Source organism: Pteropus alecto, unplaced genomic scaffold, assembly GCF_000325575.1.
Source record: "Pteropus alecto unplaced genomic scaffold, ASM32557v1 scaffold76, whole genome shotgun sequence".
Lineage (NCBI taxonomy): Eukaryota > Metazoa > Chordata > Mammalia > Chiroptera > Pteropodidae > Pteropus > Pteropus alecto.
The window spans coordinates 2,186,615-2,205,435 of NW_006443138.1; the positions used below are offsets into that span (position 1 = coordinate 2,186,615).

At 43.0% G+C, this 18,821-nt stretch overlaps 1 protein-coding gene across 4 annotated transcripts in view; it reads right to left on the bottom strand.

The window, feature by feature from the left end:
• The window catches only part of PPM1H (protein phosphatase, Mg2+/Mn2+ dependent 1H), a 257,658-nt gene that overhangs the window by 127,143 nt on the left and 111,694 nt on the right, over positions 1 to 18,821 (bottom strand). For all 4 annotated transcript variants that reach the window (XM_015598468.2, XM_015598464.2, XM_025041056.1 and 1 more), the window contains exon 4: positions 17,960 to 18,072. In XM_015598468.2, the coding sequence (XP_015453954.1) occupies positions 17,960 to 18,072 (113 nt within the window). The remainder of the gene's footprint in view (positions 1 to 17,959; positions 18,073 to 18,821) is intronic.

Genomic DNA, 18,821 nt, shown 5'->3' on the forward strand with positions numbered 1-18,821 from the left:
AGCAGGATTCGCAGTAAATGCAACAGCACACTTCCCAGAGCTGTTTCTACAACCTTCTCCAAGCGGGGCTAATGGCATAAGGAAGTTCAAACACCCATTTAGGGGGCCCACAAGTGTGAGGGTCAGCCTTACTCCAGGCATAGACTTGGGAATTCCTAGAGGATGTTAGGACTGGAAAGCCTCCCTATGTATTGTTTCTCTCAACAGAATCTTTCAGAACACCGAAAGGCATCAAGTTCATGGTCACTCTGTCTGACAAATATCTGGAGAGCAGTTACTCTATATGTTAAGTCATAGGCTCGGAAAGTGGGCTAAGCTTGGGGATGTGGGGGAAGGGGAACGACAAAATCTGAGGAAAGTTAGAAGGCCAGCCCTCCCTGTACCTACATGGAAGACGACTGATATTCTGTAGGGAGATGGGACGGTAAGATGAGCAAGTCAGGGTGTGAGTGGCAGGTGCACGAGATGGCTCAGGGATAGAATGTGGAGAAGCTGACTGAAGAGGAAGCCCTGGGGTGGGCTATGCTTTAGGAGCAGGTGTGACAGGGAACCAAGAAAGTGAAATCCCAGAAGCCATCGAAGAGATTGTTTCTGGAAGGGAATGGTGGAGTAAGTTTTATGGCAGCTGCCTTCAGTCCCTTCTCTAAGTAGGTGTTTTAGTTAAGGTAATAATAGCTGCTGTAACAGATAAACCCTGCAAAGCTCAGTGGCTTAGCACAATGCATGCTTATTTTACATATGAAACGAAGTCCACTTTTCAGCTTGGGGAGGTAGCGGGTAGGAGTCATAGAAAATTAGGCTGCTGGGTGTTCTGCCTGCTTCATTTAGCATGCACTTCTGAGATCACGCTGGTCTGTCAACCTCTAGTCGGCAGAACAGGGAAGAAAAAGAGGATGATGTGCATGCTAGTTTCCTAGGACGGTCATAAATTACCACAAACCTGATGTCCTAAAACAACAGAAATCTACTCTCTTACAGTTTCAGAGGCTAGAGGTCAAATCGAGGGGTCAGCAGGCCACACTCCCTCTGACACCTCTAGGGAAGAATGCTTCCCTGCCTCTTCCTAGTTTCTGGGGTTGCGGGCAATTCTTGGTGTTCTTTGACTTTTGTTAGCTTAACCCCGACCTCAGCCTCCATTTTCACATGTCCACTTCCCTGTGTCTATCTTCACATGGCCTTCCTATAAGAATCCCAGTCATTAGATTTAGGGCCTACCCTAATCCAGTACGGCCTCATCTCAACTTCTATCTCAACTACATCTGCAAAGAACCCATTGCCAAATAAGATCACAGTCACAGATATGTGGGTGAGGACTTGGACATATTTTTTTCTGGGGGGCAGAGGAAAACAGAATTAAATCATTATAGTGTGTAAGAGGTTTTTATGGCTCAGGCCTGAGAAGTGGTTCACAGGCCCCTGGCTGAAACTTAGCCATACAGCCACACCTAGTGGCACAGAAGGATGAGGAAGGAAAGTGTTTGGAGAGCAGCTAGCCAGCTCTTCCATTTGGCAGTGCAAGGTGAGGAAAGGAAAATGTATTCCAGGAAGGGGTGGGGGTGGGGACAGAATCGAAGATGTGGTGAGAGAAGTAGGGCCAGGCAATGACAATCTCCTGGGAGCATCTTGGGTGAGAAGGTAACTGGCTAGAAGACAAGGCAGCAAAGGCACAGAGAGGTTGGATACTTTGTTCAAGGTCACAGGGTACTTTGATAAGTGGCAGAGCCAGGACCAGAATCCGGCTGGGCTCTCTCCAGACTCTGCTATTAGCCACTATGTAACCTGTCCTACTACAAGGTTCTTACCTGCTTCATATATGGGGCGTTTGCTACAAGATTTCATTTAAATGAAGGACCTGAAAAGTGCGTAATACAGTCTAGCCATTTCTTAGATGACTTATCAACATTGAGAGCTGGAGCAGCCCATTTGGAAGAGGTACCAGATGTTCTTGAATAGGACGGTAAGATGAGCAAATAGGGTGTGAGTGGCAGGTGCACGAGATGGCTGGGGCAGCCCATTTGGAAGAGGTACCAGATGTTCTTGAAATACTGGTAGTGATTACGGCTACAACCTGCCATTTCAGATTCACAAAGAACATGACTAAGAGAAGAGGGAAAAAGCTATCCATAAGCTCTGACACAGAAAAGAATCAAAACTTTTGGTCCTGGGGGCCGAGAAGGAGGGGGATCAAGTAGAGAGATGAATCCACGTGCAAATTAATTGCACGAATCCCATTTCTGCAGGCACGCAGGCCTGGTGCCCCATCATTGGGAATGAATGAGTTTCCACTTAACAACTTCCAAAGCCTCTTCATTCCTTGGAATGCTGCTGGAAAAGAAAAGCTAGAGTCCAAGAGCTGGGCGGCCAAGCACAGCCTGACGCAGAGGGTCAGGCAGGCTCTGGGCCCACCAAAGGCTTCTTGTGCCCTTGAGCTCCCTAGGAAGCATGACCTTGACTTCGCAGCTAAGAAAAAGAAAAACCTTGTTTGTTTGTCAAATGCCTGAGAGCCTGGAGATTTTTTAAAAGGCTTTGCTGAAAAAGGACTTTTCTGTGTTACTTAAGAGACAACCATTGCTTGCCAAAACACTAGGTAAAAAACAAAAACAAAAACATCACGAAATGTGAGAGGTGGAAAGAATATTAGAGGCTGCCTACTGTGCCCTCAAAGCACCTAAAATATAACTGTAAGCTATATGGAGCCCCCGCTCCACGGTCTTACAGAGAGTGTTGTCTTGAATTCAGCATGGCGTCTAGATCCGATCTGGTAAGAATATAGTTCTTGGGTCCAGAGATAACATTTAGCAACACTACTGGCAAGGATGAGTTTACTCCATACTAGAGTCCTACAAACAGCTCAGGAATGCTATCTGAAAAATCACAGCACATACTTTTACATCAGCTCAAAAGTTAACACTGGAGTCCTACAAACAGCTCAGGTCAGGAATGCTATCTGAAAAATTCACAGCACATACTTTTACATCAGCTCAAAAGTTAATGTAGCCCTTTCATATTCAAGTCACCTGTACTGTAATGCAAGATTTATTTTATGTCGCATCATAGTTTTATTATAAACTAAGCTAAATTACTAGCAAACTCTATAGTATTAGTAGTAACAATAAATTGATAATCAGTATTAATAACTAACATTTTTAAGTGGTTTCCATATGGAAAATAGACACTTGTCTCAACGCTTTAAATGCATTCAATCAGTATGCCATGTTTAATGCTTTTACACGTATTATATGTTTTCCTTCTTTATTTTATTGATTACCAGTCTCTCTCTATGAAAATGTAAGCTTCATGCGGACAGGGGTTTTAGTCTCTATTACTAAGTCTCTAGCTCCCAGAACAGTGTCTGGTATATAGTAGGGATGAAAATATATTTTAAACCAAATTAACTCATTTAATCCTCATAATGACTCTGAGATAGAGACGGTTATAATTCCTATTTTGCAGATGAGACAAACAGAATGATTAAGTAACCTGCTTCATCACTGGAGCTGCAATTCAAACCCAGGCCAGCTGGCTCCAAACCCTGTACTTTTAATCACTACCTAACCTTTCTGACTCTCTATTTTAACACAGACAATAGCTGACACGGATCGGGTGCTTACTATGTACCAGGCACATAGGTAAAAGCCTTGTGAGCACTCTCTGGTTTAATAGAGCAGTTCTACGAAGGAAGCTATTATTATTTTAATCACATAGATGAGCAAACTGTGTCTTAGAGATCCAGTACTCTGGCCAAAGTCATGCTGTAAGTTGTACAGCTAGAATTCAAACTCAGGCCCGTGTGAGTTCCAACTGCAAGTGTTTACTCATTACCCCATTCAGGGTCCCGAAAGTCCTCCACCCAGAAAGCCACATGTACACTTAGCTATGGGGCTCCCTTAGCCACCCTAAAAACTTTATTTTACATTTGTATCTCATTTTTTATTTCACATTACCTTTTTTGTTCATCACCCATATATGTCACAGGTTGTTAACACAAATGATTACTGAGTCAAACAGCAGTGCCACCGGCCTGAGGTGTGATGCTGACTGGCATCGGGGCCTGGATCAAAACCAGCCTGAGCTGGGACGGAAAAGGAACCCTCCTCCTTGCTCAGGAGGAAGCGGTGCCCACTGCTACTGTACATCTGCAAAGCGCCGAAACCCTAATGAGGGAGTCAGGGAAGCCTCTTCCTTTGGGTAGGTACAGAGGGATGAGCTAACGGGAATGGGGGTGGAGAGAGGGTAGACATGTGAAACTGATCCCAGTTTTATTGGATCCACCACATGAGAGGAGGCAGTAGCACCAGTAGTAGTAGTGGTAGTAGTAGTACTAGTGTCATGGTAGTGCTAGTAGCAGTGGTAGCACCACTAGTAGTAATAGTAGTAGTAGTAACAGTAGCAGTAGTCCTAGAAGCAGTAATACTAGTGGTAGAAGTGGTAGTCGGAGTATTAGTAGTAGTAATGGTAATACTACTAGTAATGGTAACAGCAGTCCTAGTAGTAGTAGTACCAGTGGTAGTAGTACTGGGTGGCACCTTGGTTACACAATATTTTATTTTATTTTATTTTTATTTATTTATTCATTCGTTCCTTCCTTCTTTCCTTCATTTATTTATTTATTTTTAATTTTTTTTTTTGGCGAGGCAACCCTGTGGTTGACCTCACAGATTGCAAGGACCTTGTCAGCTTACAATCCCTTACTTTTTATTTTTTACGCCTACAGCGTTAGTACCTGGTCTCCCATCCAAGTACTAACCAGGCCTGACCCTGCTTAGCTTCCGAGATCAGACAGGATCGGGCTTGTTCAGGGTGGCATGGCCGTAGACAGTACACAGTATTTAAAACAAAGGAGTTAAAGAGTCTGCTTCTCGTCTGGAGGACAGGATGCAACACCTAAGAGAAAGCTAGTGCCCACGGCCCAGGGTCCACGCGCAGCCACTAACCTATGCGCTGCTGGTTCAGAATAAGAGGTGAGTTGAGCTTTGAAAATGCTCACCCTTAATATCCAGATGACAGAAACAGTGCTAGAGCCAGCAGACCAGGGCCTCTGAGGCTTGCAGAAAGTGAAGGTCGGTGCTGGACAATCCAGAAGCTACTGGGAGCCCGGGTCAGGCTTCCTGGGGTGCTCAGATCTGGGGAAGCCCCTGCAGCACAGGTTCTCATCAGAGCCGGCACAGACGATAACTGAAAACCTCTGGGCTCACGGTTAGGGGTATCTCATCTGTCTTCTGGCATGTAAGCCAACGAGACAAGGGAGGAAAGTGGATCGGGGCCTCAGGATGCGGGAGCTGCACAGACTGGGCCAGTCTCCGGCTGGGTGGCCTTCAGTGGTCACCGGATTTCAGAGCTAGACGACAACAGTTTTAACAAGATCCTACTAATTCAGCTTGTTTTCAAAGCAGGAAACAGAGGCTCAGAGAGTGACATGAATTTTCTACCATTCACAATTTGGGACAGGGCTGGAGTTTGTTTCCCAGTCTCTGGGCTCCCAGCCCAGTGCCCTTTCTAATTCTGTCTCATCGAGTCAACTAAGGGTGACATCAGACATCCACACTCTGGAAACCTTCATCTCTGTGCTTTGGGGTTCTACACTTATGCTCTTTTATTTTGATAATATTTGAAAATTTCAACCAAGGAGAACATGAAGTCTTCTTTACAACTCCCTAAAATAAGCAATGGCTCAGCAAACTGGTAATGGGAAGGAAGAGAGGGGCAAGAATAGTAATTTGATCTTAGAAAGAGCTGATGTGGCTGAGCAGACACCAACCAAAATCTTAGAAAGTGGGCCCTGCAAAAGCAGGTGATGACCTGGGTTTGAGTCCCGGCCCTGCCACTACCGGCTCCCAGGGGGAACTTGAGAAAGGCAATTTCTCTGGACCTCATTTTCCTTATCAACAAAAAAGGATATTTGGGCCAGATCAGTGGTTCCATCAGAATCATCTGGAGTGCTTTTAAAATAAAGAGTTTCAGCCCCACCTTCAATAATTCTGATGAAGCAAGCCCAAGTATAGGGCCCAACATTTTTTTTTTTAAATCCCCAGGTGGGTACACTGGTTCAACAGAGACAGACAGATATGTGATTAAAACATTATCATGGTGATTGCAGAATTTAAGTAGTAGGTATATGGGAGTGTACTATGAGTCTCTCGACTTTTCTGCGTCTTTTAATTTTTCATAATAAAATGCTGAAAATATCCCAGGTGATTCTGATATGGCAGCAAGTTTGGTGTCTCTGGAGCAGCCTTCAGACTAAGTTCAGCTTTACAGTCCTACAGAGCAGCCTGGGCACCGCCTTGGGAAAAGGGAGCCGGCATGAGCACTCAGTCTGGTTCCCAACATCAAAACAACTCCCACCTTTATTTGTTCTTATATAATGGGAAACTGTATAGGATTCTACCAGAAAAACAACAAACAATGGTTCCATTGCTTTAAAAAAAAGGTGTATAAGCCACTCTACAAGGTGGTCTTTAAAGCCTTGTATGTATATGATTGTATAAATTTACAGAATTCCTTAGGGTTTAGCAAGATGGAATGAAGGCTTCAGAACTACAGCTGGGGAGACCACTCCATTATTTGAAGAGTAAAAGCAAGAGAGAAGAGCTTGTGCAATGGTGTCTTTGCGGCCAAGGCCATCTTCACAGCAGCACTAGCTGCTACCGAGAGGCCCTGGGCCCTGTTTGCACCTCCCTGGCCTCACCCCCTACCATTGTCTTTATTCACTGGTCCTCCACAACAAAAGGCACATTCTTGGCTCAGGGTCTTTCCTGTCTGATCTGCCAGCACTCACGCCCCCAGATATCTGCGTGGCTTGTGCCTTACCTCCTTCAGACCTTTTTTACTCAAAGGCGTCTTTCTTTGGTTTTCCATCTGAAATTTCAACCCACCAGAGACTACTGAGCCCCTCCCCTTACCCTATTTTTCTCTCTAGCAATCATCACCACCTAGCGTACTCAACATTTCATTTATTTGCCTTGATTATTATCTGTGTTGCCCACTAGTCTGTAAGCTCCTTGACGGCACGAGGTTTTGTTCCTGGTGCCTACAACGGTGCCTGGCAAAAGGTGAATAAAGGAAGGAATGAACCACGTGCCATACTCTGTCCACGAGCTTCATGTCCAGTACCTGTAGCCTGCATGGCAGTCCTGAAGAGTGGGAACCAGCCCTTCCACCAATGGGAAACCTGAGGTGTTTTCTGTAGGGGTGAGAGCTAGCTTTCCTGATCTCCAGCACCCTAGGCCCATCCCATTTCACCATGCTGCATTGCCCACAGCTCACTTACCAGCTCACTTCTAGGGGCTGACACCTCCCTGCCTCTGTTTTTGCTACTAGCAGCTAAACTACCTTTGGTCCTGGGGAGAGTGTTGACTAGCTCACAGAAACAAGGGCAAAGTTGAAAGTTAAATGCCCATCTTGTCCAGTTCACTCCCAGAGCAAACCAACCACCATATAGTGCACACCAATGAGGACTGCTCAGTGAATAGTAACCCTGCCACGAAACAAGAAAGAACTTCACATACCATTTCTCGCCGATGATGGTTAAATGAGGCTCACAGTTCACAAAACAAGTTCGGTTCCCACTAAAAATATTCATACTACAAACTGACCGCAAGTGCCAACCAAGGTTTCAAGTGCTATTCACAACCACAACAGTGACACTGTGGAAGAATAAAGCAAGGGGTAGGCGGGCAGAACTGCAGCGAGGGCTTTTGACCTGTGAAGCAATCTCTGTTGGTGCAGAGCACTGCCGTTGTTTCAAAGAGCACGATTACGATTATGCACATGCTAGAGTTTCATCCCCTTTAACCCAAGGGAGCCTCCACTCATTAAAGCCTAGTGCTTACCTGTCTCTCCAAATCCTGCATTTGCCCGTCACACCGTATTGTAAATGGAGACGGAGACCCTGTCTGCCTCATTCACTGTGTTTCCCCCACACGTGCCTGACACATGGCTGACATCCAAATATTGGTTGAATCCTGTTCCTCTAGTGGCATTTTAGTCAGCTTATATCTTATCTTCACTTTGGGGCTCTGACAGTATAAACGCATAATGAATCGTACAAGTTTAAGATAAATAAACAGGATGAATTGAGACATTTATTAATGCTCCATCTATAGTAATTATTTTGACTCTATTGAAGATGACCTTGAAAAGAGAAAATGTGCTCAAAATACATATATATATACCAAAGAACTACAGTTTGAGAGTGGATAAAAAGTTAAGCTATTAAACTAAACTGGTATGTCATAATTATTAAACGGAACAGCTATGTCATTTTAAAATCTCTATAACATAATGACAATTTAAAAATAACCTCAGAATAGAAATTGAGATTAAAAAATCAGTTTTAGTAAAACTGATAAAATCCTAAAACATCAGTATATTCATATCCTACCTGGTTAATATAACCTTTCTTCTTTTGCATAAAATGAATATTACTTTCTATGATGGACTTTCTAATGACGAATATTTGGCATACTATTTACTTGTAGGCTTTTTAAGTATCTAAATGTGTTCTTCAAGATAAAAGTGAATCATAGTGAGAAGGCTATTTCTTCAATGTTTCTGACAATCTAAACTGAACTTACTGCATCTCTTCTAAAACTAACAGTAACAAAATTAAGGTAACAAAAGAGATCTGTAATTGGTGTTTGGGCTTTAAAAAAGATACTGACATCCAAGTTGCAGTTTCATCAGCTGAATGGGAAAAATCGTAACACCAAATAAAGAGGCCATCACCAATTGAACATGAATCCCCTTCTCAATGCTCAATGATGGCAGAAACTGTGTCCCTTGAATTTAGGGACACAACTTAGAAAAAAGGGCTCCGTAAAAAAGTAACCTCACAGAGTGATCTGATCATAAATTCATAACTAGACAGGTCATAGTGGATAGTCACGCCCCAGGCCTATGAAAAGGTTTACCTTTGCCCTAAGCAAGACCTGTTCATTGTTCTTGTGCATCTGGATTAACACACCTTTGAAATGACCCCTTTCGGGCCCCTCCTTCTAAAGCAGATTGAAAAGGTTTATCTTTGCCTTAAGCAAGACCTGTTCATTGTTCTTGTGCATCTAGGTTAACACACCTTTGAAATAAATGACCCCTTTCGGGCCCCTCCTTCTAAAGCAGACCACCCTCAGCCCATAATCTTGTTAATTGTCCTATAATCCAATCTCAGAAATTTCTCTGCCTTGCTTTCTCTCATCTTCCTGTAATCTTCCTTACATCTCCTCCTTGATCCCAAAGGAATAAAAGAAACTGCAAAGCTGTCATTTTCCAAAGCATTTTCTCAGCCTGTTGAGATCTTGCTTTCAAGCATGCCCTCTGTTTGGCTCAAATAAACTCTTAAAAATTTTATCTATTGGTTTAGATGTTCTTACATCAACTACATTTCCCAGCAGTCTTCCTTATGTCTCAGGATGGCCATGTACCTGAATTCTAGCCATTGGAAATCATGCACACATGATGTCTGCCTCTTCTAGGCTTGGGCCATAACACCTTGCCTGAGTGCTCCCCCATGCTCTTGTTCCCTTCCAGTGGACTAGATGGAGATGCCCCCAGAAAGCCTTGGAATCTAAGAGTCAAAAGTGGTAGACCCTCCTTCATCCCAGGTCCCCGAATGCCTGCAAGAGACAAAGTCACTGCTTCTCTAGACCAGTGAATTTTGGGGTCTATTGTTTCCACACTTTAGCCTACCCGATATATAACATCGCACAGCAGGAAACACGTGTGCCTTTCCTTATACGAATTGTGAGGTCTTCAAACTCATAAGGAAGGAAAAATGAAAACAGTCACAATATATTTAAGATTCTCCTTACGTCACAGAAATGGTGCTTAATGGGGAACAAAATTACTTAGTACAACATTTTTGCTAGGTAGTAATACAGTTGATGCATAAATATTTTTCTTAAGAGAGAACCCACTATTTTCTACAGGTGCTCACTGCATCTCTGGACAGCTCCCGTGGAGTACTGACAGCTCTCATTGAGCATGATGACAATAACGACACTTAACTTTATTTCTGAGCAGCACTGTGGCCCAGGCCCTGTGCTAAGAGCTTTCCACACATGTGCTAATCTAATCTTCACCTGGGAAGTGGGCACTATCATTATCTCCATTTACAGATGACATAACTGAGGCACGGAAAACATGAGATTGGCCGAAGTTCACACACCACTAAAAGTGGCACAGACAAGATCAACCCAGGCAGTCTGAGCCCTTACTCTTAACCACTACCCTGTCCTCTTGTGTCACCTCTGTCCCAGATGGAGAGCAATTCTTATCTTCTTAACCACTACCCTGTCCTCTTGTGGCTGTCACCTCTGTCCCAGATGGAGAGCAATTCTTATCACTCTCCCTCATACATGACAAACACCCCGAAACATCTTTTATGTCAATACATGTCATCTTTTCATGTGGCTGAAAAAAATTCTATTTTTGAGTTTTCCTCATCCCTTCAAACACGGCTCCAAATCCCTTCACCACTCTGGTCTCTCTTTGGAAGGGTCCTGTTCATTCATACAAATGTGGAATTGTGTCACTTAGACAGGGACTTCATGTGTAAAATGAGATTAATAATAGCGGTCCCCCAAAAGGACTCTGTGAGGATTAATTAGATTATTCATGTAAAGCCCTAGAAATTACAAACAGCACTTGAGACACAGTAAGCCAAGAAAAACCATTAGCTATTATTTGCCTTATTCTTCAAATGCTATAGCCTATGATTATATTAGGTTCTGGTGTCTATATCACACTACTGACCAGATTGAATTTACTGCCCACTTATAGTTTTTTAAAGAACGGGAGCCGTTGTTAAGCTTTGCCTCCTCTATCCTGCTAGTGTTTGTTTGTTTTTGTTTTTTTCATTTTCCCTTTTCAACAGATATTACACTTTACCTCGACTATGGTTAAGCTTCACTTCGGTAGGTTCAGCCCATCTTTCCAGGCACTAAAGGTCTTTTTGAATCTTGCTAGTTCATCTCACTTGGTTTCATATCATCAGGAATTAGATGATTAGGCCCTGAAAGTCTTGGTGTGAGCTAGAGTGGCCCAAAAATAAAGCCTTGAGGTTCTCCACTAAAAAGCTCCCTCTTGATACAGACCAACTTTTTCATTCTATCTCAGCAGCCAGGGATAGATAAGGTCACCATCTTGACTACAAAAATTTCATGCCAGCATTTGTAAGTGCAAATATGCCATTTCTACCAACTCCACGAGACTTCCCAGGCCAGCCCCTCAGTGGGCTAGGATTGAAGTTGTTAAAAGTGTAACTTGGTTAGGATGGGAGAACAACAGCCAGAAATCAACTCTCCCAGGGGTCCAAAAATAAGAGATCAAAAATCCACACAGAGTCATGCCTCGCCCATTTCCGATAAGGGACTCCTAGCCTGGTGTAGGGTGGTTCGGGGGCTTCAGAGCTACCCAGCAGTTGGTGGGAGGCTGAGATAAGGAGCTGGATCATGCAAGAAATCCTTACCTCAACTCCCACTTTTCGAGGAAATGGACCTATGCTCCAGAACATCGGGATGACAAAAAGGACTCCACAGCCAGCTGTAGGCGGGGCCCCTCCACCTCAGGTGGCAGTGTTGGGGAGCACTGGGGGAAATGGCACCCTAACAGCTCCTCCACATGCAGGGACTGCTAGATGCTTGACAGCTTTGGAGTGTGACACTTTAAGCCTCAGGCCAGAAAAGGCTATAATTTTTAAACCCTGAAACACAGATTACTCCTCCATCCCCACCACAGGCTTCTAATTTAGTAGACCTGGGTTAGAGCCCTAGAATTTACTTTTCTAATAAGTTCCCAGTTGTTACTACTGCTGGTTTGAGGGCCACACTTTGAGAACCACTGATTTAGGGCAAGGGGTGTCAGGGAGAGGTTTGAAAAAACCCAAGGGGAAGAAGTTCAGAAAGAGAAAGGCCTCTTAGGTATAGTCTGCATAGACAGCGAGTGACTTGATAGGAAAAGCAAAGACTGTTTTGAACGATCACATGGCCTCTATATCTTTGTATGTATTTGTGATCAATTGATAGTAATATTTTCTTTCTGCTAATCCCTCCTATAGGTTATGAGTAGCAGATATAACTGCTACTCAGAACCTATAGGATGATGTAAATATTTACTAAAAAGATAGGGGCCATGCAGAAAAAAGGTAGAAATAGCAATTCAAGTTTCCTAGTAGAGAATGGTGATTAATTTTGGTTTCTCTTGATGCCATTTTTCAGCTCCTTGTCAAAGAAAATGAGGTGTGGTGAACTTAATGCAGTCGATGGAAGAAGATCAATTACATTTCTGAATTCAGAGGAAAGCTACTATCAAAGAAGCAGCTCCCTGGCAGGTGTGGACAGATGAACCACTTATTAGCAATAAGCAGTTTCAGGAAGGTTCTGTACTGGTCATTTATATTCATAAACATAAAAAGGAATGACTAGTTCTGTATATTCCCTTGGGTTGGAAGCAGTTGTATCATGTTTCATCATCTTACCACTAGTAAAGGGGAGAAGCCTGAGAGAGGACACCACAGATGTTTAATTGGTTTTGAATTTAGAAATGAAAGCCTTGTTTAATACCTAACTTCTATCCTCCTCAGGAAAATTCAGACTTGCCAGAGGAATTCACCTCTGAATGAATAGAGAGAGCTTTAACTTAAATGGGGGGTAATTCTGGAAAATTAAGAATGAAGGAAAGAGAAATGAAAGAATACCAAACTGGCTGTACTTTGGCTTGGTTTAAAGGACAATTCATAGAATACTCATTCACTCCTGCTTCATGAACACATTTGACCTTGCCCTGCTCCTAGGAGGGCCTTCACGAGTGCAAAGATGACCTTGAACTCCCCCAGAGCCTGTGACTCATTTTGAAAAAGTCTGCAAGACACTTGCTGCCAAAGAAATTGTAAATGTGACAAAGCGGGTCTGAATTTGTGGCACTAGTCATTTATAAGATCCAGAAAATGCTTATGTTATTTCCAACAGATTATCATCAAAATGAAAACACAAAATTTAAAATGGTCTCATAGAACTTCGAGGCCTTTAGAAGGGGATGGCAGCCCTCATTTTGAGAAAATATCATTCCCTGTATTATAAATGAATGAACTGGACCACACAAAGCTTATTTGCTTCACTACTGAAGTGCATTTAAATTAGCTTCTAGTGCAGCCATACACTCACTACAACCCATAAACCACTTCAGGTGAAATCAAAGATACCACAGATGAAAAGGTATGTCCTTATTTTTCATATAAATAGGAAAAATGTTAATTAGAAACTGTTGAGTTTAGAGATGTTCAAATGTGAAAAACAACAAAACCAAAAATCCCCTTTGACTCTTCACGGATGGGAAATCCCAGAATACAGGGAGTTGCTGACAACCTGGTGCTCTGACTTCCAGTCTTGGGCTGGTTGGTGCCCCTGCTCCTTTACAGCTGTGGGACCCCGGGCAAATCAGTTCACCTCACTGGGCTTCAGTATATTTATCTGATATTAACAATGCCTACTTCTCACTACATTGCTGAGAGAATTAAACACGATTCTCTGTTACAGTATTTAACATGTGCCTAGCACTTATTAGCTCTCTTTTTGCTGCCATTACTATAAATCTGGCAAGAGCAGAGTCATGAATTTAAATATTAAGTGGTTTCTTTAATCTAAATGAGTTAGCCTAGTCTCAGTTGCCAAACCTTTAGACATTGTTTGAAATAAGTGGTAACAACTTTGCCTCCTTGATTCCTTAGCTCTCTAGCAATAAAATGAAATTATCTTTTAAGATGGAGTCAAAGCATCTTCTTCTTGAACTGAAGAATCACTCAGAGCCCTAAGGAGTGGATGACTCAGACACAATGGGTGATAGTTTGCATACTGCTTTGTATGACATTTGCATGCTACCAGTTCATTTTTGCTTGAAGCAAAAATCCGCCCACCATCTGCTTCTTTCCTAGTCCCTTATGATCCCCCTAGGTGTTGAGTTTACTGCCTCTGCCTGGGAAAAATAAAACAATCGGTGTGCAATAAGGACTTATCCCATGTGCCTCCACGGCGGGTTATCTCGGCTGAGGAAAGAGGGGCGTCCGTCCCAAGCTGTGGACCAGTTGCCTGGTATCACTGCGGACATCCTACACTGAGGGTGGTTGTTGGCTCAAACACCAGTAAGCCACAAAGAGCATCAAGTTCCTAACTACAACCCCAGGCACAAATGTGCCTGATGGAAAGTCACATGCTCCACGGCTCGCTAAGTGGCAAAATAGTTCCTGACCACCATTAGCTTCCAAATCCAACAAGTACAAAGCTTCTCTTTTCCTGATTTTGAGCAATCATGGGGTAGGGAACCTAGAACAAAGATTTGCTTTCACTCTCAAAACTGTCAAGGTTTAAGATAAACACACGGTAGGCAATATCTGGCGATAAAGAAGAAAAATTAGCACTTAATTAATCAGGGCCCTGTTACCAGAATCCTGTCAGCTTTAATCATTTGATTAAATCGAACCATCTACATAGGTCCAATCAAAGTTCATTTAATTTGTTTCTTGGGAATAAGTGAATATTTTTGCAAACTCAAATATCTATAATATGTTATTAGTATAAACTAAGCAATGATCCTATATAAGATGATATGAAATATCGTTCATATGAGAGCTGAAAACAGCATCCAAATGAGTAAGTGTCCTCTAAGTTATCCTTTGCATACAAACACCAACCCAGATTGCTCTTAGGTGTCTAGATGGCACAAAGCCGAATGTGAACGGCAAACCCGACCAAATCAGCCATAAAACCCCAAATTCATATCTGAATACTGGGGCCAGAACACTAAAATGTAATTAAGCCTATTAGGTTTTAGAGACATTATTTTATCATTGGATAATATTTTTTTGGTGCTTTACAGTTTTAATAAGGATAAAAATGCTTGTTGGGCTTTTCAAATTATTGAGAACAACATGTAAAACATCATACTTTTATGGACACTGAGGAAGATGGGAACCTCAGTTATACTAAAATTTCAAAAACTGACTCTAAGAAAGATAAAATAACAAAAAGATCAAGCTTTATAGCACTACTTTACTTTCTAAAAATGTCTCTCCTCAGAGGATAATTGTTAGAATGCCAGCCATTTTAGAGATTTAGTCCAATGTCTACCGTTATTTTTGTAAATGAGGAAATCAAGATCTGGCCTAGAAATTGGCACTTAAAAAGGAGGGGCAAGAGCCCAGAAGATGAATATTGACAGATGATGGGACTGGCAGATGCTGGACAGGGGCCTGACGCTTCCAGGAAGCAGGATCAGAAGGCCTGGCTGGGTGCGTGGCTCTGGTAAGTTGCTTAGAGCTTTGAAAGATGTTCCAAAATGGAAAAACAAAACAAAACAAAACAAAACAAAACAAAACAAAAAGACGTTGAGGAGGAGTTGCTTCTATGAAAAGAATAACCCAACATAAAAGATATTCCGGGCACAGAAGCTTGGTAATCTTCTGAGTCTGGGGTTATCTGGTGAGAGGCGCTTCCCTGAGATGAAGGGTGGGCCTAAGCTTTGAAAGATGTTCCAAAATGGAAAAACAAAAGAAAACAAAAGAAAACAAAACAAAACAAAAAGACGTTGAGGAGGAGTTGCTTCTATGAAAAGAATAACCCAACATAAAAGATATTCCGGGCACAGAAGCTTGGTAATCTTCTGAGTCTGGGGTTATCTGGTGAGAGGCGCTTCCCTGAGATGAAGGGTGGGCCTGTCCCTAGGGAGCAAGGAGCTCGGTCACTGCCACGGTCACTGGAAGGGCTAAGAAAGCAAACTCATTTCAGAGGACGTGGAACTAGAAACAAAGACAAAAGGCGAACATGAGATGAGCACAGCAGCTGAATCACCGATTTCTGTTCTTACTCAGAACAGAAAGGAATCATCTTCTTATCTACTCATCTGTCTCCCAATGAGCTCAAGATCCAGAACAGAACAAGAGGCCCAGAGGCCAGCTCCTCAGTCTGTGTCTTAAAGGCCCCTGAAGACTGAGAATTTCTATTTTTAGATGCTCAAACCCTGGAGACAGTGAAAGAAAGAAGGAGTAGCGTATGTGCTGGTTACTCTCTGCTTGCCCCCGCCCCAGAGAAGAGGTCTTGGCCAGTGTCTGTGCCCTGGCTGGCTGACCTTTGTGACCTGTATTACCTGGGCTACATGTCACCCGGCTTCCAGCTGGGCTTGTTCAATGGGAAGCCTTGGCGAGAGACAGGGGAATGAGGAGAGAGAGAAGTCAGAGTATTTCTTCCTGTTCTCTCCTGTAGTTCCTGCCCAGAGACCCTCGCCGGTGGCCCCGCTCTCCTGGCTCTGCTGTAGCATTTGCTCCCTGGTCCCTGCAGGCCTGAAGTGGTAAACGCCTTCATGGCCCCACCGCTCCAAGCCGATTCCCTGTCACTTCTCTTTCAGCTGACGCATCCGATTGGAGTCTGACTCTTGCCAGGAAGGACCCTGATACAACACTAGGGAATAGAAGCCGTGGGGTAAATGTGGCATCTTATACACATTTCCATTTGCTTGGCAGAATTTTATATTGAAACTGAGATGTCCTATAGAGTAGAATGGAAATCCACACTCTAAAAACAAACAGACCTTCAAAAACATCAAACTTCAAACCCCAAATATTGCTGCTTTGGTAGTTTTCTCTCCTTTAGTCTCCAAGATCTTTAGTGGCAAGACTGGGAAAGGATGCTAAACTAATGGGAGTGGAGACTCCCTCGGGCTCTCCTCCTTTGTCAATGAAAGTATAGTCGCGGCAGCATTACCACGTTTCAGTCAACAACAGACCACCTACACAACAATGGTTATAACAACGGGATTATACCGTATAGCTTCGGTGTGTAATCGGCTATACCACTTAAGTGTGTGTGAGTATAGTCTATGATGTTCACACAATGAAATCACTTAATGACGCATTTCTTTCTCAGAATGTATCCCTGTTGTTAAGCAACACGCGACTGTAAAAACTAAGGTGAACTCCTTGATTGCCTGAGGAAGTTGGTCTTCCAGGCCACAGAGGCACCAGCCGCAACCTGAAGGAGGCAGGGCAGGGCAGGGGAGCGGCAGGGGGAGGGGAGGAAGGCCAGAGAAAGAGGAAGGAGACAGAGGAATGAGAACATCCGAAGACCAGACCGCAGCCTGTAGAGGAATTCACTCATCCTCTGAGAACATCGTGGTTAGAGTCCAGTACACTCTGATTGCTTTCAGAAGAGTCAGTCTTTAGCAAAAAGTCCTGCTATAAAGCCAACATCTTTTGTTAATAAGGGGCAGAGAAGTGTGTAATACATATTAGATTATAATATTTTATGTATGTATTAGAATATAATACATATTTTCACAAAGTCTACAGTTTAAAAATTACTCACACCTAAAGTGAGGACGCTGCAGTTATTTAAAATAAAATTAAAACACACGTTTATCTTATTCCTGGTAATGCTGGATAGAGTAAGGATAAACCAGAATCTCTTGGTCAAATTCCTTTCAGTTGAACTCGGAAGAGAGGAGAAGGCAGTCTCTAAGGGCATGCACACAAAAGGAGAAACTCCCGGGATTCTGGGAGGGGACAATGCAAAGTCACTGAGCAGAAGTGGAACCAGCTGGCGTGTCCTCCTGAGTCTCCTTCAAACACCCACTTCATTCCTTTCCTCCCTCCCTGTCATTCTCAGATGTGATGCCTCTGCTAAGCTTTCGTTAAAAATCAGGTTCTGAAGTCAAAGAACAACTGGATACTACTGGTTTAGACTAATCACAGGTATATATGCAAACGGCTACTGTGGACAAGAAGACTGCTTTTAACTTTTCATACCAGCCTGACAATTCTTTTTAAATGATTTTTTATTCAGATGTAGAAGACTCATCTTTCTCAATATCTAATCCCAAGCAGAATTATTTTATTTCTAAGCATTTATTTTTTTAAAAAAAGATAAAAATTATCAGAAGGCATGAGAATTAGTAAGAACCAGGAGGCCAATTCGCTTACCTGCTATCCCCAGCATTTGCCACATACAGCTTCCCCAAAAGGCAAATCACAATGAGGGCTGTGCAGCCACCAGATATGTTGTATGAACTCCTCTCTCGCTCTATCTGCAGGTCCTGGGGAAGAAAACAGAGTTAGTGCTGGATTGTACAGGAACTCATATCGAAGCCTTTCTTAGCCTCGCTCCCTTGACACTGCCCTAGGGTGTGAGTGCGCTTCAGAGAAAGGACAAGACAATCTTCTGTACTTGCTTTTCTACCGTCTAATGAGCATTTCTGGAGAGGACACTGTTATAAATCTGTCACCTGCTAGACATTCTGCAGACAAGAGACAGGAAACAAGGGATGGCGAACATATAATCAGGCAAAAATAAGAAGAATAAAACCAACTATTCAAAAAATATCATAGCTTATGGAAAATGTAGTCTTTGTATGGACTGCCTGCGCTGTCATGTGGAAAATACAACAGAGAGGCTGATAATGCCAACTGCTTGCACCTGATCAATGTTTTTTAGTCCCAAAGTCTCCAGTAAATAGTTTCTTTTACAACTAGATGAGCGGTGACTTGAAGTACAGTGTCCTCTATTCAATGCAGGCAGGAGTCAACCCATCTTACTGATCAAAGACATAAGCTCCTGAACTCTGGTCTGACTTCCTCTTCCCACTAATTCACAACAGTGACACCTGCGCACAGCAACGGCCAACTTTCACCGAGCACGTCTCGATGGCAGGCATGACACTAAGCACTTACAGAATCTCATCTCGTCCTCACAACCAAATTATTAACCTCACTGTTCCGATGCAGAGAAGTGGGGGTAACTTCCATGATTCACGAATGAAAAGCTCGCGATGTAAATAAATGTACA